We start from the raw sequence: 27,047 nt of genomic DNA on the forward strand, positions 1-27,047 counted from the left end.
CGGCCTACACCAGAGCCACAGCAACGCAGGATCCGAGCCGCGTCTGCAACCTACACCACAGCTCACGGCAACGCCGGATCGTTAACCCACTGAGCAAGGGCAGGGACCGAACCCGCAACCTCATGGTTCCTAGTCGGATTCGTTAACCACTGCGCCACGACGGGAACTCCCGGCTTTTGAATTTAAAAACCAGTAGAAGAACTGAAATTGGTGGTTTGGAAGGTCAAGTAGAAGAAATGCATCACAGCCCAAAAAGTGATAAAAAGAAATGGAGATAATGAGTTACAGTGTAAGACGCTGTCCATGAGGGGAGTCCTCGGAGACCTTGTCCAGGGCCCTGGCAGGGGAGGCCTGGGCGTTCTGGAAGGACAGAAAGGAACAGACGGAGGTAATAGTAGAACAGTGGAAGAAAATGTCGCCGCATTGAAGAAAGAGTGGATTTTTCAGACGCCGTGGTTCCACGCATCCCACACTAAGACCAGCGCTTGGACCTATTTTCTGATAAAATTCCTAAACTCCAAGAAGAAAGAGAAAAATCTTAAACGTTTCGTAGGAAGAAAGAAAAGGTTGTTTTCAAAGCAGAGAGAATTAGGCTCTCCATGGGCTTCCCATATGCAGCCCTGGAGGCTGGAGGATGGTGGCCCCGTGTTTCCAGACCATTGGAGGGAGGGGGCCACAGCCCTCCCTGCACCAGCCAAGATGTCGCCATCAACGCGAAGAAGGACATTTCAAACATGTGAGGCCGTAAAGCAGTCATTATCTGGTGAGTGTGCCTGAGGAAAATGCCCAGTGAGGTTCTCTCACCCAAAGACAGAGCAGAGACTCGGGGGTGGGGACGCCGAGAGGGCAGAAGACCCCTCTAGTGCATGCAGTTTAATCTCAACCGACATTGCTGCTGTGAGTTGGAATTTTTATTGTGTGTTTTTAAGCATATTGATTGATGGATTGATTTTGTCGTTTTTGTCGATTTAGGGCCCCACGCATGGCACGTGGAGGTTCCCAGGCTAGGGGTCCAATCAGAGCCATAGCTGCTGGCCGCATACACCACAGCTCATGGCAACCCTGGAGCTTAACCCACGGAGCGAGGCCAGGGATCAAACCCACAACCTCATGGTTCCTAGTCGGATTGGTTTCCGTTGCACAATGGGAACTCCAAGCATTTTTAAAATCGAGGAAAACTGTATAGGAAAACATAATAAGCTGAAAATAAAAATTGTAAACCGTCTCTGTGAAACCTAAGGCTTTGGGAGAAAGGATGGGTGAGTGGGGAAATAAGTGTTTCACTTTTAACAGACTTAAATAAACAGATAAATAAAACATAAAGGCATAGTTTTTAATGTGTGTTACAAAAAGAGAAACAAAGGTTCAGTTTTGACCTTTGGGGATCAGAGAGTATTAGTTAGGACTAGATTTTGTTGCATGTAGTGGATAATCCCTGACTAACAGTGGCTTAAACACATAAAGGTTTATACCATTTCATGAAAAAGTAGAGAGGTTGGTACAGTGGAATCAGAGTCATCACAGAGCCAGGTTCCTTATATCTTGCTGCTCTTCCAGCCTTGCCAGATTGGCTTCTGACTCAAAATGGCTGCTTGGACGCCAGTCATCACATCTGCACTCCAGAAGCCAGAAGGAGAAAAGGGAGAAGGATGTGCCCCCTCCCTTTCAGACACGTCCTCAGAGGGCTAACACAGCACTGAAGTTCACACCTCCCGGGGCAGGCCTTTGCCGCACCAGATGCAGGGGAGGCGGGGTGTGCTTAACTAAACGTAGGAGTTCTCTTGCTAAAGAAGAAAAGGAGAAAAAAAGTTGGAATCTCTGCCTCGAAAGATAATCACTAGCAGAATGTAAATAAAAACAGTAGGTTTTTTTTTTACTTTTTTAAGTGGCAAAAGATACAAAGATTGATAAAACCAGTGTTAGCAAGCAGAGGGGGGAACTGAGGGCTCCCTTACATTGCTGTTGGGAATATGAATTGTTCTAACTTTGGGGGTGTATAATCTGAAAATATTTACGAGTATTGAATATCCATATTTGGCTGCCCAGCAGCAACACCTGCAGAAATAAAGCACCAATGCAAACAGTAATACAAAGTTGTTTTCTGCCCCACCGTAGTGGCAAAAAGGTGGAAGGAATAGGAGGGGGAGCCCCCATCCACCATGTATTAGGCAGTTACTAAAAAAGAGCCCGCTCTCTCCACTTCGACATAAGCGAAGTCCATGGTACAGTGTTAGATTTTAAAAACAAGTTGCAGAATAACGTCCGTGGCAGTGGATGCAAACTGGTGGCCAGTAACAGTGTGTGCCAGGCACGGTGCTAAGGCCTTACATCATTCTCTTCTCACAGTGAGGCTGCCGGGCAGGGACTGTCGGATTGCCTCTTTTCAGAGGCGAGTTTGAAACGCAGAGGCTCAACGACTTTCTTACGGTCATCTAGCCAGTAGACACTGGGCCCGGGATGTGACCTGGGCTTCAAAAGCTGAGCTTTTACCACCTCTGTTACCCTACCCAACGAGCGCTGTCTTATCTCCCTCTCGGGTGCTCTGTGTGGCCAGTTCAGTGCTTTCCAGATGTTCCAAACAGAAAACTTGAAGCGGCGTGGTCAGCCACAGGCCCCATCTCTCCTTATTGGGTGTAATATCTGCAGCTTCGCCAGCGACGTGATCTGCTGGGCCCTGCAGGCGTTTGAGGATATGAGCCTGGTTCCTGGTCTGAGTCCCACTTGGTTGCATGTATTTATGTTGCTTGGCTCAAAGGCTTGGAGGATTACAGTCCTGGCTGCCTGCCGTGATTACCTCGGTGCGGGGGGTAGGGGGTCGGCATGGGGGAAGGTGGCTTCATGGCTTTTTATTTGGGTTTGGCTTATGGCCACAAAGATAAGTTGCTTTTGTAGCTTAAGCAGGAAGTCCAATAAAGTATAATTTAAAATGATGAAATCAAGAAGCAACCCAGATAAATTACTCTACTTTTTGGTCATTTCTTTTGAAATTGTCTTTGTAAACATCTGCCAGCAAGGAGACTTAAGTTTTCTTTTTTTTCTAAGACAGGGGTTTAGGCCGTCAGTTGTGTTAGCATCTGACAGCTTCCGTTTTTGAACATCTCGTTCTTTTTTTTTTTTTTTTTGTCTTTTTGCCTTTTCTAGGGCTATACCTGTGGCATATGGAGGTTCCAGGCTGGGGGTCTTATTGGAGCTGTAGCCACCGGCCTGCACCAGAGCCACAGCAACGAGGGATCTGAGCCACATCTGCGACTTACACCACAGCTCATGGCAACCCTGGAGCTTAACCCACGGAGCAAGGCCAGGGATCAACCCACAACCTCATGGTTCCTAGTTGGATTCGTTAACCACGACGGAAACGCCCGAATGTCTCATTCTTGAACTTAAACAGGCAGCAGCACTGGTCCTCCCTGGTCATCGTAACCTCACAGGCGGAGATGGGAAGCCCGTGGAGTGAGGTTGCTCAGAAGAGGGTTTGTGGGCTGCTCCTGACGCCGTCTGCGTGACCCTCTTGTTGGAAATCTTGGGGAACCAGCCGAGCATGGCCACAGCTGTGACTGTCCAGGGGGGATGAACGTGAATTCAGGACTAATGTGCTGAGTGCTAAGGAGCGGTCTGGGTGATCTAAAAGCCTGTAGACACGACATAGGTGGGGAGGGGAGGGTGGTCACAGAAGGGTTCCCAGAGGAAGCGACATTGAGAATGAGACTGGAAGAGAGTAGGAAGGAGTGGGGAGGAGAGGAGGGACTTGGGTGGTTCTGGGGGAAGAACCAGCCCCTGAGCACACCTGGCTCACCTGAGCATACCTGAGAGACCGCCAGCCTGCTCTGGTGACCTTGTGGCACCTGTCCCAGTCTGCGCACCTCTCCTTCCTTGGCCGGAAGGGCTGGAGTGGGGAGGGGGTGGCAGAGGAGATGCACACTCCCAGGGCGGGGCCTGCCACTCTCAATGGCTTGCTTACCTCTCAGCTCCAGCTTCCCCCAGTGACCTTGCCTACCAACCCTCTGCTGTGAGGACCGAGGCCCTGACCACCTGGGGCCAGGGCCGCAGAGTGTTAAGGCACGTGTCACCCACTTTGAACTGAGGCCCCTCCTGGGTCCTGAACCTGAGCACAGAGTGTTGCTGCTTCCCCTGCTCCCCCCCCCCCCCCGTTTTGCATCACTTCTCTGTGCCTCTCCCAGCCTCCCCAGTCCTGAAAGGGTGTTCTCCCTGAGCCTTCTTTTTGGGGGTCTGGAGGTACTGATGGGTGGCTTAAGCTTAACAGCCTTGCCCTGATCTTGCCCCTTTCTCTGGTAGGCTGGGGGCGTAGTTCATTTCTATTGAGAACACAGCTGGGTGTTATGCTGCGAGCTGGGGAAAAATAACAGTATTTGAGCACCTGCCCTGTGCCAGGCACTGTGATCAACACTCCACAGAGGTGGCTTCACTTCGGGAACTTAATACATATAAAATGCCTAGACAGCTGCCTGGCTCCCACCACAACCTCTTGGTGCCAGCCGGTGCTGTTGGTTCTCTTCATCATCCTCACCACAGCCACGTGTCCCACTTTGCAGAGGGGGAACCGAAGCCTAGAGAGGCACTTGCCTGCTGTCACCTGGGTTTCAAACCCAGAGCACTCTGAGGATGAACGAGCATGTGTCACTCACCTTTTGGAGCTCGTGGTCAAGCAGGGAGAAGCCCGGAGAGAGCACTTCCTTGTCTGACTGACAGGTGCTACAGCCAAGGGCGCAGGGCACGCAGAGGGCCTGAGGGATGGAGGGAGGGAAGACTGTTCAGGCAGAGTCCTCGCTGAGATCCGCATCCCTTCCTTGTCAGCCACGGGGTGTGCCTCTCCTCCAGGCCTTGTCAAGGGGGCGCTAGTTTAGTGGTCTGTGCACGTGCTCAGTTAGTGGTTAATCATTTGAGGGCCCGGATGTGCTGCTCATCCCAGCCAGACTCCTGGGACCAGTGCCCCAGGCTCTCCCACTGGGGAAGACGCTTCCACCTCCAAGCATTGTGTGACTTGAGGTCTTGTCACTCTGTGAATCCCCCAGCCTTCCTGGGGACACTTGTGCAGGGGGCCTTGGGTTATAGTTTGGTGTTGCCCACCCCACCTCTCCATTTCTGTCCTCAAGTGAGTACATTCGGCTGCCGCATTGGATGGTTCCACTGCAGTTAACACAAAGGAATGAAACATCTTCATAGAACGGTGATTGGAAATCCAATCTAAATAACTCCCTCCATGATCTCACCACTCCAACAGATCAGACTGTTTTGTGTTTCCCATTTCTCTTGCAGTCCCTGTCTGCAGGGCAGGTGGGTTTTTGACGCAGTGGAGTATTTTCCTTTTTCTTTTGAGGGTGATTGGAAATGAGATTGAGCAGTTAGGCAATGGCCACCAGGTGGCGCCAGAGCACCAGACATCGTTGCCGCCCTCTTTCGTCTGATCCCTGCCCATGGGAGCATCCTTGAAGTGCTTGTCTGTGCAAGTTCGCTTTTAGTTTTCCCTCCACATGCTGTGTTGCTCACACATGTTTTCCAAATTTGTTTTCAAGGAAATAGAACAATACCGAAGTATACAAAAACTAGGACGTAAAAGTGCCATACAAGGACACCTGTAAGAAGCTCTGGCATTGATTTAAGTATACATCCTTCTGCACTTTGTGTGTGGTCACAGATATGCATAAATATTTCGAAACATGCCCACATGTCATCTTCTCAGTGATCACTTCTCAGACCACCGTCCCCATTTAAAATTGCAAGCCTGCCACTCCCCACTCCGCCTGTACACTTGCTCTGCTTTGTTCTCTTTTATCACCAGCTGATATGCCACACATTTTACCGAGTGCTTTATGCACCATGCGTTTCCTCCACTAGAATGTACTGGGGGATTTCTGGCTTTTTCTTTACTGCTTTATGCCCAGCACCTAGAAGAGTACCTGCTACACACTAGACTTTCAGGAAATACTCGTTGCGTGAATAAGAGTCCTGAATAATGTTCTGAACCTGTGGGCATTTTTCTCTGTCCACAGAGAGTGAGTCAGAGCTCTTTGGGGGGCTTCCTTCTGTATTAAGAGAACTTCATCTCACGTGGCATTTCAGAACCTTGTCCTGTTTACTGACTGACTTTCATGATTTCTTATACAGAAGTTGTAATTTTTAAAAAATTTTATTTTTTGGGAGTGGGGTAGGGTGTGTGCCCATGGCAGGTGGAAGTTCCTAGGCCAGGGATTGAACCCACCACAGCAATGACAACGAACTAGACCCATAGCAGTGGTAATGCTGAATCCTTAACTCACTGCGCAATGAGGGAACTCCCAGAAGTTTTAATTTTTTTTTTTTTTTTTTGCTTTTACTTGGGGCTGTCCTTGCAGCATGTGGAAGTTGCTAGGCCAGGGGTTGAATCAGCTACAGCTGTCGGCCTACACCACAGCCACAGCAATGTGGGATCCGAGCCATGTCTGCGACCTACACCACAGCTCATGGCAATGCCGGATCCTTAACCCGCTGATGGAGGCCAGGGATCAAACCCAAATCCTCATGGATCCTAGTTGGAATCTTTAGCCTCTGACCCACGAAGGAAACTCCCCAGAAGTTTTAATTTTTAATGCAGTTAAATCTGCTAGTAGTTTCCTAACTTTTGTATAAACCTAGAGAGGACATCTTCACCCCAAGATAATATTAAAAAAAATAATGATTTGTGTTTCCGTTGGTATTGTTATGGCAATTTTTTGATTTGGTTAAATCTTTAATCTGTCAACATTTTATTCTGATAAATGATAGTGGTTAAAAATTTTAAATAAACCCCCCCAAATGAATAGCAGATTGTTTCATCAATGTTTATTAAATAATCCATTCTCCCCCCCCCCCGCCCCCGTTTGAAATCCCGTCTTGATGGGATGTTGGTTCTCACATATACTTCATCCCGTTTCCTGGACTGTGTTCCCTCCTGCTGACCATTCCTCTCTCTCTGTGCCTTTTATCCTCAGCTGTGCCTTCCTGGAAGGACAGGTCCCTTCTCATTATACTTCTTCTTCTTCTTTTTTTTTTTTTTTTTGAGAACTTCTTAGCTATTTTTAATTATGCTTCCAGGTGAAGTTTTAAATCAACATGTTCCATTCCGCAACGCATCCCCTTAGGATTTAGAGTGAACCTGAATTTTATTTATAGATCCATTGGGAAGAACTGATGTCTTTACAATGTTGTCTCTTACTCAGAAGGCTCTGAAATATCTCTCTGTTAAGTCTATTAGTAAAGTTTCATAATATGCTTCCAGTAGTTTTTGCACGTTTCTTTTATAGTTTATTTCTCTCTATTTTTTTCTCTTCTTAGTAGGCCCTTGTGCCATTGCCTTTTGTAGCCAGATATTGTCTGGATAGAGGGGACAGTTGCTTTTATGGCCAGATGTCTGACACGTAGAGCTGTCTCCTCCGTGCGATCCCATTGGCTTCAGGCCTTCTAGGAATTCCTAACTTGTGCTTCGTCCTCATCATCGTCATCGTTATCATTCCCTGTAGTCCAGCCGTGCGACAGATTTCTCGTGCTTGTTTTTTCATTTCAGCAAGAGTGGAAGGGGGATGGCAAACGCGTGGACCTAGTTCCTTGTCTTGAAGCCAAAATCTGCTCACGTAGTTTGATGTGAAGATGTCACCGTGTGGGGTTCTCCACGAGACGTGGGGTGACATTGGAAGACAACCTGAGACTAGGTGGTGTTTCCCTTAAACTCAGCCCACCCAGGGCGGCGGGCCCTTTGGGCCTCACGGGCTTTGTCCTGCTGCCCTCGCTGTTCCCACTCCTCTTCTCCAGCCTGGCCTTGCCCACCGTGCCTTCTCTCTGGAGACAGCGTCCTTCCTAATTTGGTGGGAAGCACCTGGCTGGACATGACAGGTCAGGACTCAGCGGTGCTTGTCAGGAAGGCCCAATAGTGTCCTGTTCCGCCGACCTACTCCTCCCCTCGAGGTTTCAGAAGCACCCGGTTGCAGAGGGAACAGCGGCAGAGAGAATGAAAGGACCCTCATGAGGAGCTGGGCTGGTGCCTGCATCCAGCACAGGGTGCTCTGGGCCAGCTGGCTGAAGCAGGTGACGGCTCCCAGACCAGTGGGGCCTTCCTTGGCCCCAGGCTTCCTCTGCATTGTAGGTCCTTGCCCTCTGGCGGCAGCAGCGCGCAGGCCATGCAGGCCAGGCGGCACACCCTGGGGTGCACGAGGGGGTTGGGGCGGGCTGAACCCAAGAGGGGCCCTGTTCACTTAGTGGCTCTCAGAGCAGCACTGGGGAGGAAAGAGGGCCCTGAACAGGTGTGGGACCTATGGCACCTGGTGATGCTTCCACCGGATGGGACCCAGTCAACATCCCAGACCACCTTCCTCTGCCCTTGGCAGGGACCACGTGTGACGGGCAATAAAATGCCTGAAGCTCAGGATCCAGAGCAGCAACCCTTGAGTCCCAGTTTGTATGGGCAATGGCTGGTCCCCAGTGTTAGGCCTGGTGGTGGAGATTGTGCGTGTGTGTGTGTGTGTGTTGGGAGATGGGCAGTGGGATGGGATGTGAGGGTGTAGAATCTCTTTTGAAATGTTAACTCTTTATTTTGAAATAATTTTAGACTCACAGAAGTTTGCAAAGCTGTGCAGAGTATTTGCATAGACCCCTCAGGCAGCTTCCATGTTAACCCCAGGTTAACCTGGATCGGTTAGCTTAGAGACGACACTGTGAACTAAACCAGCAGCCTCTTCCAGTGTCACCAGTTCCCCCCCAGTGTCCTGTTCCTGTTCCAGGCTTCAGTCCAGCACCCCTCTCGCTGCATTTCGTCATCGAGTCTCGTGAGTGTCCTTCCGGCTGGGACCCTCCCTAGTCCGCCCAGGTCACCTCAGTTTGCACCGGATGAGGCCCGAGGTCTGGCTTTGAGCTTCTGCTGCACCTCCCTGTGGAGTCAAGGCCAGAGACCTGGCCAGGCCCCCAGGTAGCGTCCCAGGTGCCTGCCGAAGGCTTTCCCCGTGGAGGTCAGGCTCCCCCGCCTCGCAGGCTGGCCTCCTCCAGCTCAGGCCTCCTTCCCGCAGGGCGGTGGGCGCAGCTCACACGGCCCCAGCCTCGCCGTCCTCACTCAGACCTGCTCTGCCGGATGCCCTCTGCCCACTCCAGGTTTTGAGCCTGCGAACGTGCTCAGGAGCCCCTCAGGTCCCCAGAAGACCCTGGTCTCCACCTCCTGCTCGCGTGTCTTGGCCCCCCTTTCCTGCCCCGCAAGCACTGGAGAATCCGGAGCGCCTGGGCTCCTGGCCCGTCGGCCTTCCCCTGTGGTGGCGCCCAGGGCGCTCTTGCTGTCAGATCCCAGGGCCGTCCCCAGCTCTGGCTTGGAAGGTTCTGCCGTGACGCAGGCCAGTGGCCAATTCTATCTTCTCTCCCCACTGCCGGCCTTGGTGTGATGAGGCCACTGTCGGGGTGTAGTGACTTGTCTTATCCGTCAGGGTGTTTCTCCAGCTTCCTTCTGGAGGAAGGTCTGGGGTGCAGCTGTTTTCTTCCTGCTGGGTGTGCTCTGCACACAGGAGAATTCACTCTTTTTAGGGTATGTCCTCGAGTTCTCGATTTATGTTTTAAGGAGGTTACTCTGTGTGGAGAGTAAACCACGAGGAGTGGGGGTGGGCAGGGATGCTGCCTCGGAGGCCGTCCTGTCGTGCAGAGGCGTGGTCAGCACGGAGGTGGTGAGGCGTGACGTGCCCCCCACAGGGGTCATCCCTGCCCATGGCTGCCCAGGCAGCGCAGGGCACCCCTACTCTTCCTGTCCCAGGTGACAATGCCTGCCTTTCCCCAGAGCAGAGCTTCCCTGGACCTTGATTAGGAGTAAGTGGGTGACTGATGAGGGCTGTGCGGGGTCAGGAGAGGGAGGGGCACTAGGTCCCTGGCCTGGCTCCTCGGGTCCCTATTGTGCAAAAAGGGATGTGCCACCACCCAGGCTTCCTGAGCGGAGGGCACCCGTCTGGATGCCCGCAGAGCTGTGGGTGCTGTGGGATGTCCCGGGGAGACCACCTGATCCCTTCAAGCCCTCCCCCGTGAGTATCCCTGGGCCTCCTGTTCTCCTAAGAGCTGCCTCCCCTCCCTAAGGAAAAGTGGCTGCAGGGGGGCTTCCTCCCCTCCCCTGTTTTCTGCAGGCTTGTGTTGGAAGGGAGGAGCCACTGGTTTCAAGAGTAATTACACATCATGGGTGAGGGAGGGAGGCTCCAGCCGGCCTTTTCATGGCAAGTCTGAAACGAACCCACCTGCCAGCCAGAGGATGGATTTTCTCTTGAGAACGTGATCCTCGTGTTCGGAGAAAGGGATATTTTGCATCCATGTTGCTCCTATTGCCTGAACCTTAAAGTCGGTTTCTTGGGGGCTCCTGCGGAGAGAGCCTGGCCCTTGCTCTCCCCTGCCCCAGGGAGGGTGAAAGTGGCGGCGAGGGGTGTTGACACAGATGGCAGCTACCCTTAACGACACACCGTGCCAGCCACCCTGTGAACCCTTCCGCCCTCTGTACCATTGGTGCCGCCGTTCTCCTATTTTACGGGGGGAGAAGCGGGGCTTGGCCAGGTCAAGCAACTCGCCCAGGGCACAAAGTCAGTGATAGGTGAGACCTCAAATCCTGATTTATCTGTTCTCCAAAGGTGCCTGCTCCTTCTGCCTCAGAGACTGCCCCTCAGCTGTCCTGTTCTTAGCGCCAGGCCTGCGGTCGCAGCCTGTGAGCCGCTGAGGGGTGGGGGTGTTGAACCACAGCTGTCCTAAGCTCCCCCACCACCACCGAGGCATAGCCTGAGTGCTGTCAGACTGAAGAAACTGTGCTATGAGTCCCTCTCACTGTTTCCACATGGACGTAAAGACGGCTGGGATTGTTGCATTCACTTAATAATGTTGGTAGTTTACAATAGCTTTTGCCTTTGATATCTCAATCAACAGATATCAAAAAGAGAACTAAATTTTTTTTTAAAAAATTGGTTTACATTTATTGAATATTGCAGTTAAAACTCCTTTTTTTTTTTAATACCTAACTTGCTTTTATTTTATTTTTCTGGCCATGTCCGTGGCATGTGCAAGTTCCTAGGCTAGGGATCGAACTCCCACCACAGCAGTGACCTGAGCTGCTACAGTGACAACACCAGGAGGGAACTTCCTTAACTTGTTTTTAGTGTTGAAAAGGAAGATCTCTAATATACATTCAGATGTGTGTGTGTGTGTGTGTGTGTGTGTGTGTGTGTACATAATAGACACACACACCCTCATATCTGTTCAGAGGTGTCTGTGTGCGCAAATGCTGCCCTGTACTATGTGAACTTGTAACCTTGGGGACAGGGACTAGGGCTTGTGGGACTTTCCTTTTTTTTTTTTTTTTTTTGTCTTTTTAGGGCCACACCCGTGGCATATGGAAGTTCCCAGGCTAGGGGTTGAATCAGCTGCTGTCCTACTCCACAGTCACAGCAATGCCAGATCCTTAACCCACTGAACAAGCCCAGGGATTGAACCCACATCCTCATGGGTACTAGTCAGGTTCTTTACTCCTGAGACACAGTGGGATCTCCCAGGGAGTTTCCTTTTTTTGTTTTATACCTGATAATTAAGTTTATGTAATTTTAGCATGTGCATGTATTGCTTTTAAATGAAAAATCCAGGAAGCCCTCCTCGGTTGGGCTTTCTGAGGACAGTGGGCCTTGCTGGTTTCTGCCTCCCCAGCCTCCGCACAGCACGGGAGTCGCAGGGGTGCTGGGTCAGCGCCTGTCACCTGGATGCTGTGGATGGCTGCGGTCTGTGCCAGCCCTGCTTCAGCTCCATAGATGTAGGTGCTTCCCATCGCCAGGGAGGTGCCCCTCCTTTGCTCCAAGTCTGCTCAGTCTCACAAGCTTTCTCTCTTTTTAATCCATCTGCAGACCCTCAGTCTCTAGACCCAGCCCTCTTTCCCAGCACCACTGCTTTCTCTCCCAGACGGGGGCGCAGCCACCGTGGGGGGGCCTCAGTGGTGCCTCCTCAGCTGTCCAGCCCGCCCAGCCCATTATCTGTCCCTCCGTGGGGAGGGGAGATGTTGGATGTTGCCCGTCTGGTGGGGTGGCTTGCAAGGAGTGGGGAAGGCGGTGCGGGTAAGCGCGGTGCTGAGGGATGGCATTTCAGGTCTAGCGTGTGCTCACGTGGCCAGGGTCTGGCCTCAAAAGCCGCCAGAGGCTGCCGCTTGCCAGGAGGAGGGGCCGGTGTGGGGAGGGTCTGGAGGAGGTGGCCATAGCAGCCCCGCCAGCCTGCTCGAGGGGGCCCCTCCTGAGCTCCTGGCAGGTGGTCCAGCTCCAGAGTGATGGTGACCCTGGGGAAAGACAGCAGAACCAAACGGACAAGCCCTGGCTGTGGCGCGCGCACACACATACACACACACACACGTACATTTACTGGCGGGGAGTGAACAATTGGTTGTGGGCAGAAACCCTCTGGTTTCGTTCTGTTTGGATGCAGAAAGGTGGAGCAGCTCTGAGCGAGCCCGTGGAGAGCAGTGAGCCCCTCGTGAGGGCACAGGCTCGGCCCCGTCTTTGGATTTGCCTGAAGACATTTGGAAGACTTGACTCTCTTGTAATTGAACATTCCTGGATGTGTGTATTTTCTTTGAAACAACCTCCATAAGCTTAGGAAAAAGTGGTTTGCCCCAGACTGTCTCCTGTTATTTTCTTGGTTTCCTGAACTTGAAACGTTGAAGGAGAATTCTCGAAGTCTGGAAGGAAACCAACATCACACATGGGACTTTCCTTCCCCTCTTCAGGGGCCCACACATACGAGACTGGAGTCTGTCACACAGCAGCAGGAGACGTGGGATTGTTCTGTGGTTCTGACACAACCGCCACGTTCCTGCAAAGTTACATCATGAGAATCGCCTTTTCTCCTGCAGTGTTTTGGTTTCCAAGGAGGCGTTGGCACGAATGTGTGTGTGTGTGTGTAAGAGGTGAGAGAGGCAGAGGGAGGGTGGAGTGATAGGATTTTGGTGTGGGACAGACCCTTCCCTTTTTGCCAGACGGCCTCCTGTCTGGCAGGGGCCACAGTCGGGCAGGTGTGTGAAAACGTATCCCTGACTCACAGTGTAGTTTCTCTCTCTGAGCCTCAGTTTTCTCATCTGTAAGTATTTTCTTTTTTCTTTTTTCTTTCTTTCTTTTTTTTTTTTTTTTTTAATAAATACACGTAAGTCCTTAGCCAGAGACTGAAGGATAGATTGTCATGACGGCACTGGGGGTCAGCCTGTGTGTGAGCTACCTGAGGCCGAGGGCTGGCCTGATTCCTCTGCACAGAACAGGCCTTGGGAAAAGGGTTGCCCAGTTTGCTGAATGGATGAGGGAACGATCAGGAGGCCATTTGTTCTCTGGCTGTAGTGTCAGGGCCATCTGTTAAAGCTACCTCCTTGGGAAGCCCTGCCTGGCTTACGAGCAACCGTATTGGTCTAGGGTACGGCCAGGTGAGGGGGGGAGCCCACTCCCTGTCTCCCGGCCTGCTGGCATCCTCCTGTGCCTCTGGCTTCTGCACAAGCTCAGAGTGCCTGCTGCCCACCCTCGCCTTGAAACATTCCCACTTGTCCTTTTAAGACCCAGCTCAACGGCTCTGCTCGGTGATGTCTTTGACGCTATGATCCAGGGTGAATCTGTGATCTGATCTGCCATATGTCCTGTGAGCATCCCATTCCCCTGCTACACTGCTTGACCCTGGAAGGCAGGACTCTGGGTCCCCACAATTGGTCCTCCAGGTCTCAGTGGGTGGATGTTGAGCCAACAAATGAATGGACTGCCGAGCAACAAGGCGGTTGGGCCTCCATCTACCCATTCATAACAGCCCCACACGTAGAAGGCATTCATCCTGGGCTCTTCTCTTCTCTTCTCCCCTCAGGTGCAGTCAGCCCATCAGCAAGTCTTCTGTTTCAACTCCAAAACCCTTCCCAAGTCCACCTCTGTCCCCCGCCCCCTCCTGGCCGCCATGGTCAGCAGTCTGGGCCGCCACCATCTCTTACCCCCAGCTGGCTTCACAGCTCCCATTTTTGGCCCTGGCATCTAGTTCTCTGCACAGCAGTCGCCATGATCTTCAAAAACAGTGAGATTGGTCCTGACAGTCCCCCGCTCAGAACCCATTCCTGGGCATTCCAGGTAAAACCCCGCTCCCCCACGGCCTGCACGGCCCTTTGCGCTCTGTGGGCAGCCTGTCTGCCCACTGCCTCCCACTGACTAAGCTCCAGTGCGGCCGGCTTTCCCCATCACAGACCTGTTAAACTCCTGTGCCTCTCAGGGCCTTTGCACTTGCTGTGGTTTCTATAGAGACACTCCTGCCGGTTTTTATGGCAGCCTCCTTCCTAGGGCTTCGGCTCAAATATTGCATCTTCAGAGAGTCCTTCCTTGGCCACTCTGGGAAATACCGTTTTCCACCTTATTTTATTTCTTGAAGGCATGCCTCAGGATCTGAGTTACCCTCTTAGTTCATGTGTGTTTTCTGACTCCTGCACTGGTATCTAAGTTCTGTGGCACCAGAGCCTGCTCACTTCGTGTCCCCAGTGCTTGGAGCAGGGTTCTTGACCAGCCGTCTCTCTGAATTTGGATGGAAACACAATGACGCCTTTGTTTTCACTAACTTCCACCTGAAATTTAGCATCTCTCTCTCTGTTACTAATATAGACAAGAAATCACAGTCATGTTAACAGTACCTGAGACTTTGTCACCAGTGGAAATCATGGCTGTTTTCATATCACATAATACTTGTGGGCATGCACCTCCCAGTGTCTTTGCTTATAACTCCTTTGAAGTTATGGTAGTTATTAGACCCCCCCAATCGATCTCACTCACTATTTAATGTGATAAAAAGTGTATATTCTCTTATGTGAATACATACAATGCGATATTACAAATAGTTTAAAAATAATTTAATAACTTATTTTAATAGAATCGGTTTCCCGTAAAGGGGCCCACAGGTTTCACCAGACTGCCAGAGGGTCCAGGGCCCGCGGATGGTGGGAACTCCTGGCTAGAACAATGTCCGCACAGAGCAGGAGCTCTAGAACTCGATGGCTGGGGCACGTCTTCTCCCATCAGGTTGAGCCCCCTGTGTTTCAGGGTCAAGTTTTGGTGGCTTGGCGTGAACTTGGTACTTAGGAAATAGCTCTGGTCAGGTTCTTTTGGAAATCTACAACTGAAAAAGAGGCGTTTAGTATAGAGCCCCAGGGGTGGGAACCTTTTCTTTCAGACACAGGTTCTCCTGCAGCCTCTCCCTGTGCCTCTGCCTCCTCCCAGCTCTGAGCAGCCTCTCCCAGCACTGGGCAGGGCCTGGCCGCCCTCTCCTCCTGAGGGCATAGCCTCAGTGCCGCTGACTGGCAGAGACCGGCACCTCAGGGTCCTGGGTTCCTGGAGAAGTGGGTGGCCACTCTGGTCCAGTCAGGCCGGCTCCGGAGGCAACATCCACACCTTCAGGGACTTCCTCGCGGGGTGGGGGACGGGTTCCGAGGGAGGGGCCTGGGCAGCCTGACCCCCTGTATGGGAGTCTGGCCCCTGACAAGGAGCGGAGCTCGGCCAGGCCTTAGGGACTGCAGGTGGACCGACGAGGGTTCCTCAGGGCCCTGGGAAGGGTGTTCTCTGCTGCTCAGTCCTCGTCTTTCTTAGCATGTGACATGTCACCTGTCTGAGAGTCACTGCCCACAAAAGGGGCTTTTCTGACAGTGGTGAGACAGGCAGAAGTCAGGTTGGAACCAAGCACTTGTCTTTCCAGCTCAGGCCCCCCGTAGGAAGCACCCTGGGTACCATGTGTCGGCTGTCACGCTGTCTCTGGGTGGGGAAGGGGGATGGGCCGAGGAGGAGCCCTGCACTCAGACCCCTGGACTCAGCCTCTGCTCCCCCGGGGGCCTGGAGCCCACAGTTGGAAATCTTCCCAGCAGAGGGGCCTGTGGTTTCACAAAGCACCATGCTGTCCTTTCTTCAGCATTTTAGGTTGTTTGTTTTCGAAAAAAAGAGTAGGCATCAATGAGTGGAGCTGCAGGATTTGATTAACACTGCTGGTAACTAATCGCCTCGACGGAGTGCTTGCTCTGTGCTGGCCTTCACGTGCGTTTTCTCGTCCTGCCCTCACCTGTGTTCACTGACCAGGGTTTGGACTCCCTAGTCCTGCCACTTAATGGGCAGTAAGTTCCACCACCTCTCTGGGCCTCAGTTTCTCTGGAACCAGAATAGCCTCTATCTCATGGGTTTCTTCTGAAGATCAAGTGAGCTATTGAGCTTGTGCTTAGCCTTGCACCTCACACAGCATCAGCGTTCCCTGGGACATCGTGGGCACATGGCAGAGTCAGGGGGGCCCTGAGCGCTCCACCAAGGCTACTGCAGAGATGGGCAGAGTTGGCAGTGTCCTTCAGACGGGAAGTCGAGAGTGGGCAGATGCTGTCATGGAAGGGGGTCTGAGCACTATGGCGCCTGGGTTGAAGGGCTGCATGACCAGGGCAGTGGGGAGAGCCCAGCTGAGCAGATGGGGCTCCATGTCTGGCCTCCCCTTGGGGTCTGAGTGCAGGGCTCCTCCTCGGCCCATCCCCCTTCCCCACCCAGAGACAGCGTGACAGCCGACACATGGTACCCATGGTGCTTCCTACGGGTGGCCTGAGCTGGAAAGACAAGTGCTTGGTTCCAACCTGACTTCTGCCTGTCTCACCATTGTCAGTGCCGACCAGAGCACCTCAGCCCGGAACTGGAGCACATTGGATCCCCCCAAGGAGGTCAGGCTGGCTGTGTCCCACTCCGTCTCCCCATGGTAACCCTGTCAGGCTTGGACTGCGTCGCTTTGTTCAGATGGATGAACTGGTTCCATCCAGCCAGCCGGTGGGTTCTGGCACAGCACAGCCTGGCGGAGTTGGTCCCGACCCCTAGGCCAGGGAGCTACTTTGTCCAGTCTGAGACAGCCTGGCAGCTTTGCCCCCTTATGTGCCTTGGAGCTGTTCAGTTTCTGCATTCCCCACTTGGAAGTCTCAGGGCTTTCTTGGGGGTTTCTGCTGGAGGGTCCCGCCCACTTGATTCCTAGGGGGCTTTGCCTCCGTCTCTTCTGCCCTGGAAATCCTAAAAGTTTGTTTACTTAGTAATAACTTGCCTTGAATGTCATTATGTGCTAATACGGTTTGTTTTTGGTACGTTGATATTTCTTTGATTATTTCAGAGGGACATGGAAATGGGGAGTTAAAGCACGTGAGTTCAGGTCACCATCATGAGACAGAGCTGGTGGCTCTGCATTTACTGTGGTTAATTTACACCCTGGAAAATCCACCCATTCCAAGTATACAGTTCTGTGACTTAGTCAATTTGTGGGGCTGTGTAACTGTCACCACATCCACCTGTAGCATTTTCCCTTCGCGGAAAAGCCTTTGCGCTCTTCCACCCCCAGCTGCCCACTGATGTACTCTGTGTCTCTATGAATGTGTCTTTTCTGGACATTTCATAAGAACGACCTCTTATAGTACAGTCCCTTGTGTCAGACTTCTTTCACCGAGCATGATATTTTTGAGGTTTATTCATGTTATACTTTGTATCAGGGTTTCATTTCTTTTTTATTGCTGAGTAGTATTCCACTGTATGGAATATCACATTGTGTATCCATTCGCCAGCTGGTGGGCACTCAGACTGTTTCCAGCTTTTTGGCCGTGATGACGAAATGCCCGTACACATCTTCCTGTGGACATAGGTTTTCATTTTTTAATAGGTAGTTACCAGGAGTAGAATCGCTGGGTCATTTGATAAGTTTATGGTTAACTTTTAAAGAAACTGCTAAACCATTTCCCAGAGTTGCTGTGCTTTTTGCCTTCCTGCTGTGTATGACGGTTTCATTTCTCCACATCCTTGCCAACCGGTCTTGTCCTTTTGATGCTAGCCATCCTAGTGGGTGTGAAGTGGCATCTCACTGTGGTTCTGATTTGTGTTCCCTCAGTGGCATTTCCCTTACTAGCCACTCATGTGTCTTCTTTTCTAAATGTTTCTTCTCATCTTTCCAGCAGCCTCTTCTCAAACCTGCCCCAGCCATGGATTCATGGCCCCTGGTGATGGCAAGCACGGCTTCTCCTGGGACAGGAATGACTAGTTTCTCAGCCTGCCCCCGTCCCCTACTCATGAAAGGGGATCTTGACCTTTCCTGCTCAGTTTTCACTTTGAGGAAAAACGGACCTGGCCAGTTCTCTTCTTTCTTTCTTTTTTAGTGTGAAAACTACCAAGCATTCAGGAAAGTGGAGAGACTAGGACGATGAACTCCTGTCAGTGAACGTCGGTTGTTCACATGTTGCCCTATCTGCATTTTACAGACTCATTTCAAAGTGTGTTGCAAACTTCCTTTGTCCCTAAATTGTCGCGTGCACCACTTAAGGATGAGGCCCTTCTCCTCCTGAGCCTCCGCACTGTTATCACGCCCGGGAAGGTTATCGTCTGACAGCCGTATGCTGCTTTTCCGGGTTGACCCCCCAAATGGCGTGTATAGCCCAGATTAGTTCTTTTGACTGTTTGGGGGAAGAAAGGAGGGAAGGTAGGAGGCTCGAAGACGATTGTTGAGACAGTTGAAGGGGAAGAAGAGCAGAGCCGTTTGGGACACGTGCAGGGACAGAGCCCGGGGGTGGGGTTTGACCTTGCTTTTTGGCCACCCGACTTGTTTCTTGGCAGCACACTTGTGATGGGCCATGTGGCTGAGGGCTCTGGGAGGGTTGCAGAGTCCAGGTCAGGCCGGCACTTTCTTCTTTCTGAGCCACCTCTGTAACATCTTTCCCAGAGACCCCTGGGCTAGACCTTGTTCCCCAGGGTTGATTTTCTAGTGGGCAGCACAGATTGAGCATGTTCCAAATCACCTTCATTGTCTTTCCCCGCAAATCTGCTGCGCCGCCTCTGTTCTGATTCCCGATGGGGCACAGCAGCCTCGGGTACCTTGAGCCAGAAGCCATGCCTCCTCAGCTGGTTCTCCATCACCCGTCATCAGTTTCCATTGCGTTTCTATCCTCGCTGTCTCTCTGCGTCCTTCTCTTTGACGTCACTGCTGCCACCTCGGCTCGGAGGACCCTTGTCTCTTGCCTGATAGTTGCAGTTGGCTTCCAACGGGTGCCTCTGTCTTCTTCTTCCTTCCCCCATTACATCCTGCTCCCTTTCCTGCTGAAAAGCTGGTGGTGCCTACAGTGCCGTGATGTTCAGTCATGTGATACATGCCCTACGAGACGTACATACACATGGGCGGAGAGCAGCCGGTCCAGGTGTGATAACCAGGGGAGGTGACGTCTTCGCAGGGTCTTGAATCATGATGGTTTGGTGGGACGGTGTGAGCAGAGGCACCAAAGCACGAGTTCCTTAACCTCTCTGTGCCTCACATTCCACGCATGTAATTTGGTGTGATGACGGGACCTACCCGAGGACTGTTGTGCGGGTTGGATGAGTTAGTGTGTGTGAAGTGCATGGCCCATGGCAAGAACTCTGTGACTCTTAGCTGGTATCCGTATTATTATCGATGAAACAGTCTGCTGCGCAGTTTGTCTTCCTCACTCTCCTTCATTTTAAAACAGAGGTCAAAGGACTTGGAGAATAGACCTGTGGCTGCCCAGGGCAGGGGGGTGGGGGGGGAGAGAGGGAGGGAGTGGGAGGGTTCCGGAGCTTGGGGTTAACAGATGCAAACTACTGCTCTTGGAATGGATTTACAATGAGATCCTGCATTGAGAACTGCCTCTAGATACTGGGAGGGAAAAGCACGTACACATGTATGTGTAACTTGGTCCCCATGCTGCACAGAGGGAAAATAAATAAATAAAATTAAAAAAATAAAACAAAGGTCATCAACTCTAGTGCCTACAAGGGCCAAGTGGCACAGGCCAGGTGGGGGTCTGAAAGGCACTTGCTCCGGGTACAGGGCCAGGCGCTGCTCAGCCCGGCTGATGGTTGTCATGCAGGTCTGGGGGCCCAGTGCTGCCAAGAAAGTCAGACGTCCAGAATTCTATGAGAAACCTTCCAGTTTTTAAATGTTGGTGATTAATTAAAAAAACACTAAAATGTGTACAAGCCTACCAGACCACATCTGTGGGCCAGACTGTAACCTTTCTTCGAGGGTCTCCCCTGAGGCCATGTGCTGGAGTCCAGCGCAGCCCTCTCGCAGGGTGGGAGTCCGTTGGTTTGACGCTGGTTTTTACGAGCCCCTTTGCCTTGCAGGACTTCTCCAGACAGGTTATGTCACCGACAGAGGCTGCGCTGAAGCTCCCTGCAGCCCAGAGACCATGTACAAGAGGGATGGTCTGATGGCTGGCGTGTTGGTCACCTCCGCCACTCCACAGGTACGGAGACGCGGGCCTGGGCCGTGGGGGCGGGGCGGGGCTCCTTCCCGCTGACCCGGGCCCCGCGTCGAGGCCTGCGGGGCCGCCGGGCTCCGTGAATACCGCCATTCTTCGCCCTCCCGAGGCCCCGGCCGCGCCAGGCGTGAGGTTTGGGAGGCAGGCAGCTCCGAGGATCAGTGTGTTTTCCGAAGTTGTTCTCTTCAAAGAAAAACAAACCCCTGCCCAGTCCAGTCGTAGCAAGTGCCACATTCCATCTTGGTGGCAAGAAGGGAGCAGACCTTCCCCAAGAAAAGCTGTGGCTGATTATAAATAAGTCACACATTCCGGAATGAAGTCAGACCGAAGTGATTCCAGCTGGCCCTGGGCATCTATTTACCTTGCTCAGTAGGAAACGGCCATAAGGACTGGTGGTCGGAGAGTGGCCTGGGCTCAGGCCCCTGCCCTGGGGGTTTGGGACTTTGCCTTCCAAGTTCTGTAATGGAACAGAGGCAGGCAGGAGAAGCGGGTGTCATCCGAGGCCCAGGGAAGCCACCACGTCAGCCGCATAACCGTCGCGCCTGTGACAAACCAGCCAGGGGGCGCTCCGTGTTCTGAGCTTACAAAGGCCCTCACGGTCAGGCTGCGCTTTTGGATTCTGTGCACTCAGCTAGAATTCACGGGAACCAATTCATTTCTCATAACCCTTTAAAAAAATTCCTTAGTTTGATTTCTGGTTCTGAAAGCAGACTTGTGGGTACCTTTTAAAATTCCCCGATGGCGCCAGGATAGGTTTAAATAAAGTTACTGCATCGTCATCATCCCCACCGCCCCTGAATATACTTGGGGCAACATTTGATTAAATAAGGCCCCTTGTATGAGTGTGTGTGTTTGCGGCAGGTGCAATGGGGTGTTACAGGAAAGTTATAAATCCTGAAATTCCAGGAATGGCCTCTCTTTGGTAACAAGGGGAGCCAGACTCTATTTCCATTTACAATTTACACTCTGTCTCGAGTAAAACTCCTTTCTTTTCTGGCCCCTCTCTGTGTAAATGTATGTGTACATCTGTATGTACATATATGTGTCTGTGTACAAACACACATGCACATGTGTATCCAGAACCCGGTGAGTACTCAATACACATTTGGTGCGTGAACAGACGGATGAACACATGTGTAACTGAAGTGCTCAGTGTATTTTGGTGACTGAATGACGCGTTCATGCAGACACCCACGCGTGATTCAGTGCTTATGGTAGACCGGGCAGCTTTTTTTGTACGTTCCACGGCATGATCTCACTTAATCCTCACGACGACCCCATCAGGGACGTACTGTTGTTTCATTCCCGGTTTATAGATGAGGACACTAAGGCAGGGGGCAGTGAATGAACGGGCTTCAAACGACACAGCTGGTCCGCAGTGGGTGGGGGTTCATGGCCAGGCCTCCGTGACGCTGGAGCCGCTGGTCCTGACCGAGTTGACGCTTGCCCTCCGCAGAAGACACTCAGTCCCGTCCCCTGATTCAGGCTGCTCCGTGGACGGGGAGCATGCAGGCGCAGAACCGTTTATTGGTAGTCGTTTGCTCAGGATTTGTAAGACTGAGGGATAGAATAGATGGCCAACTCCGGAAGCATTCCAGATTAGTCGTTATTGGGAGTTCCCGTGTGGTTCAGCAGGTTACGAACAAGACTGGTATCCATGAGGACGCAGGTTCGATCCCTGACCTCGCTCAGTGAGTTAAGGATCTGGCGTTGCTGTGAGCTGTGATGTAGGTCACAGGCACAGCTTGGATCCTGTGTTGCTGTGGCTGTGGTGTAGGCCGGCAGCTACAGCTCCGATTAGACCCCTATAGCCTGGGAACTTCCATATGCCATAAGTGCGGCCCTGAAAAGGAAAAAAAAAAAAGGGAAAGAAAGAAAAAGCAGAAAAAAAAAGATGACTCTTTATTATTTTTCAGCAATTTAACACAGCTTTTCCTCAGGGGAGGATGCCCCATTGCCCATAGAACTTGTAAAACAGCCAGGCCTGAGTCCGTCTCCCCCCACCTGCCCCACCCCAGCCCCTGGAAGGGGATCCTGCCAGTTGCTTGTAAGCTTCCTTTTATGTGACCTGTGCTACGCCCCCTGGAGCAGGTTCTGATGATGCCGCTTTACAGGTGGCGGCTGAGGCTCAGCGAGATGAAGCCGTCAGACAGCAGCTAGTGTGGAGCTGGCGCTCTAACCAGGCCTGTCCGACGGCAGAGCTCAGAGCCGCTTAAGATCATCTTAAGAGTTTTCGGTATAGGGGACTCATTTGTAAAGCCTTTAAATGACACAGGCCTATTGAAATCTACAGGTTTTAAGTTTCTGTTCCTTCTTTTAACCTCCTATTTTCAGTTGTTGACTATTGGTTTCCCTCCCTGGCCTACAAACACTCTAGTTTCCAGTAAGACTGCAACGTTTTTCCAGATATAGCCATTTTGGAAAGAGTGAAATAAAGAGGAATTAATAAAAGCGTATTCTCTAAATCCTGGTCCAAGATGTTGAGGTTAATGGAAACCACAAAATCCCTCTTCATGGGTTGAGACGAATAAAACCATTTACGAACAGGGCACAGTTTTTGGGTGGTAAGTGTGACTGGTTCCCCAAAGTAGAATTTGATGAAATTAAATAAAATTGGAGAGAAGGTATATTCAACATTCTGGGATCCCCACAGCGTTGGGTTTCACGAAACTGGCCTCATTTGGGGAGTTTTAACTTCCCTTTTTACGGGAGACCCTTCCTTTACACGCAGGGCCAGTGGTGTTCTTTTTAACTCGGCCCTACTCAATAGAACTTTCTCACCATCTCCAAAGCCACTCAGTTACCTCTCACCTCATCAGCAAACAGGCTTTGGATTCCAAGTGGCTTGTACATGAAATAAGCCTCGAGAGCCAGTTTAATGTTTTGTGTAATAATTTCCTGCAATGACTTCAGTTAGAAAAAAAAAAAAAGGTGAAACCAGGTAAAGTTTGAAAGACCCAACAAAACGAATGGTCTCCTCAGGCCTCCTAGGATGTGAGGGCTGGGAAGGGCCCTTTCCTCCGCCGTCCCCAGGGGGGGGAAGCAGCTGAGGTATAGTGATGGAGGGTTTACGTCCTGAGACCAGAAAGACACAAACGAGGTCGCCTTCTAGCTGAGATACCCCGGGAACTAGCACCGCCTTTGCTTCCTTCTCCGCAGAATGGGGATAACACTAGTGTCTGCTCTGTTTTGAGAATTACATCCTATGCATCTGCCGTGCTTCACACAGTGCCTGGGACAGAGTACAGCCCTCAACAACTGAAGCCTTTGTCATTGTGTGGTTCTGTCGCTCTCGCATCCTCAGTGCTGAGGTTCGGGGGTCAGTGATTCTGGAGTTAGCCGGACTGCTCAGGCGGGCCCCTCTCTCCCTGTCCTCTGCAGGGTAGCAGCTCAGACTCTCTGGAGGGCCAGAGCTGCGACTATGCCAGCAAGAGCTACGATGCCGTTGTCTTCGATGTCCTGAAAGTAACTCCCGAGGAGTTTGCTGTAAGTAGCAGAACGGATGCGGGTGGCCGGGGACCACAGCGGGGTGCTAGAGGGGGGGTCACTGCTCTGGGTGGAAACAACCCATATACCCAATAGCAGGGAAATTGCTGAATAGTCTTTATAAAAGTCCATGAAGTGTTAAGAAAGGATGCTGCCTATCTAGAAACTCAACCGCCGTGGAAGGGGTACACAATATATATGACTCGCAAGTGAAAGGAGCAAATTCAGCACAAGTTATGGAGAATAACGCCGTTTTTAAGAAGCGTGTGTAACACATTCATGTTGCTATTTGCTTACAAAAAGGTCTAGATTTGCTATTTAGATATCTATAAATATCTGGAGCTATTTGAATACATAGCCAAACATACTATTTATTGTAGTTTCTGATTATAAGAGTCTAGGTAATTGGAATTAAAGTTTTCTTCTTTTTGTGTATTTGTCCTTTTCAGTATTTTTATTTTTATTTTTTTTATTTTTTTTAAAAATTTTTCCTCCACTCTTTCTTCTGTTGCAACATGAGTATCTAGACATAGTTCTCAATGCTATTCAGCGGGATCTCCTTGTAAATCTATTCTAAGTTGTGTCTGATAACCTTTTCAGTATTTTTAAATGACTGTTTTCTATAATGATAAACAGTATTGTTTGGACAATTTTTGTAATTAATTGTTTTTTAAAAAACTGTTTTTTCTTCATCCAGTGTGCTGCTGCTGGCCTGACCCTGTGGTTCTTTACTGGCTCTTTTTTTGCCATGACTTGATTTCATCCTTTTGTGCTTTGAGGGCAGAGGGAGGTTGTTGGCTTTGGGGTGACCTGGAGCCTGCGTGTAAGCACCGTCCCAGGGCTGCAATTCTCTGCAGAACCGCAGACGCGTTTCCCGCTGCGCCCACTTCTTCCTGGTCCTCTTGCTGTAACAGGTTTCGTGCCCCTCAGGGTCCTATGGAGCTCAGTGGGCCCATCTCTTTGCTCTGCCATCGCTGACGCTCATGCTTACTCTGTGCCAGGCCATGAGAGCCTGGCACATGCATCACCTCCCTGAGTGTATCAGAGGGATCCTTTTCAACCCTGTGGCAGACTCTCCAGGGCTCCCTCCTTGAAGACTGAGACCCAGAATTCCTTGTGAGGCCTCCAGGGCTTGGTTTGACCCAGCCTCCTGCCCCATCCCCTTGTCCCCCAGGTACCCGTGGCTGCCTCTTTCTTCCCTAGACTCAGCTGGCATCCCCCTGCCTCAGGGCCCTGTGCGTGTTCTTCCTTCGGTCCTAATGGCTCTTTCCCACCTGTCCCCCAGTCTCTGTTCAGATATCAGTCCTTGGAGAGGGATTTCACCGGCTAAACGGCATGTCTCCGTCATGCTCTCTTCCCTGACCCCGCTCTGTTTTCTTCACACCCCTTATTACTACTCGACATTGCATCTTCTCACAGTGTTTTGTAGGGTCTGCCTCCTCCACTAGAATGCAGACTCCCTAAGGACAGGAACTTAATCTGACTTGTTCAACTGCTCTTTCCTCATTGCCCAGAATAGTGCCCAGGTCACAGTAGGTGCTGAATAAATGCATGTTGGCGAAAAGAATCAGTCCGCAGAACAACCCGATGAGTCACATTAGTAAGCTCTCGATTTTCTAATAAACTAAGGATCTAAGAGATTAAAAAAAAAAAAAAAAAAAGAAACCTGGGAGTTCCCATCATGGCTCCTCGGTAACGAATCCAACTAGTATCCGTGAGGACGCAGGTTCCATCCCTGGCCTCGCTCAGCGGGTTAAGGATCTGGTGTTGCTGTGGCTGTGATGTGGGCCGGCAGCTACAGCTCCAATTTGACTTCTAGCCTGGGAACTTCCAGATGCCGTGGGCATGGCCCTAAAAAGATAAAAAATAAAAATAAAAAAATAAAAAACAAACAAAAAACACCTGGATTATATAGGGAGATGTGGGCAGAGTCAGGTCTGAAACCTTCGTCTCCCGATTATTCACCGAAGGCTGGATGGTAATGATAAGGGAAGCTCCCATTTTGAACACGTACTTTGTCCAGGTCTTGAACTAAATGTTTTACAGGCGTTAATTTACTATGCTTTTCACAGCAGCCTTATCAATTAGGTATACTTATTATTCCAAGTATATACTGATGAGCAAGTCAATGCTTAGAGAGGAAAGCCACCTCTTCACACAGATGGTAAGTCTGGGCTTTAAAACCAGGGCTTCAGGAGTTCCCGTCGTGGCGCAGTGGTTAACGAATCCGACTAGGAACCATGAGGTTGCGGGTTCGGTCCCTGCCCTTGCTCAGTGGGTTAATGATCCGGCGTTGCCGTGAGCTGTGGTGTGGGTCGCAGACGCGGCTCGGATCCCGCGTTGCTGTGGCTCTGGCATAGGCCGGTGGCTACAGCTCCGATTCAACCCCTAGCCTGGGAACCTCCATATGCTGCGGGAGCGGCCCAAGAAATAGTAACAACAACAACAACAAAAGACAAAAAAATTAAAAAAAAAAATAAATAAAACCAGGGCTTCAGACATTCGAGACTAGCAGAAATATAACCTGAGCCATGTATGCAATTTAAAATTTTCTAGGGAGTTCACATGGTGGTGCAGTGGAAACGAATCCAACTAGGAACCATGAGGTTCCAGGTTCGATCCCTGGCCTCGCTCAGTGGGTTAAGGATCTGGCGTTGCCGTGAGCTGTAGTGTACGTCACAGACGTGGCTCAGATCCCATGTTGCTGTGGCTCTGGTGTAGGCAGGTGGCTACAGCTCCGATTAGACCCCTAAACCTGGGAACCTCCATATGCTGCAGGTGCGGCCCTAAAAAGACAAAAGACAGAAAAAAACTTTTTTCCTCTAGTAGCCACATTAAAAAAAAGAGATGATATTATTATTATTATTATTACTACTACTACTATTATTATTTGTCTTTTTCTAGGGCCGCACCCGTGGCATATGGAGGTTCACAGGCTAGGGATCTAATCGGAGCTATTGCTGCTGGCCTAGAGCCAGAGCTACAGCAACGCCAGATCTGAGCCATGTCTGCGACCTACACCACAGCTCACGGCAACACCAGATCCTTAACCCACTGAGCAAGGCCAGGGATCAAACCCGGAACCTCATGGTTCCTAGTCGGATTGGTTAACCACTGAGCCACGATGGGAACTCCGAGATGATATTATTTTTAAAAATATTTTTTATTAGAGTTCACATTGTTGCTCAGTGGGTTCCTGACATAGTGTCCATGAGGATGCCGGTTTGATCCTTGTCCTCTCTCAGTGAGTTAAGGATCCAGCGTTGCCACAAGCTGCAGGATAGGTCATGGATGT

At 51.1% G+C, this 27,047-nt stretch overlaps 1 protein-coding gene across 29 annotated transcripts in view; it reads left to right on the forward strand.

Moving 5' to 3' along the window:
* The window catches only part of RALGPS1 (Ral GEF with PH domain and SH3 binding motif 1), a 334,371-nt gene that overhangs the window by 68,777 nt on the left and 238,547 nt on the right, over positions 1-27,047 (forward strand). For all 29 annotated transcript variants that reach the window (XR_014827321.1, XR_002337608.2, XR_014827323.1 and 26 more), the window contains 2 exons: positions 20,130-20,251; positions 23,648-23,752. Coding sequence is in view for 25 of the 29 variants with exons in the window: in XM_084996167.1 (XP_084852293.1) it covers positions 20,195-20,251; positions 23,648-23,752 (162 nt within the window). In the remaining 4 variants the exon portion in view is untranslated. The remainder of the gene's footprint in view (positions 1-20,129; positions 20,252-23,647; positions 23,753-27,047) is intronic.

This window comes from Sus scrofa, chromosome 1 (assembly GCF_054392235.1).
Source record: "Sus scrofa isolate SSC_HxYL_T2T_F1_AM1 chromosome 1, Sscrofa_HxYL_maternal_Yorkshire_Landrace_v2.0, whole genome shotgun sequence".
NCBI classification, from domain to species: Eukaryota; Metazoa; Chordata; class Mammalia; order Artiodactyla; family Suidae; genus Sus; species Sus scrofa.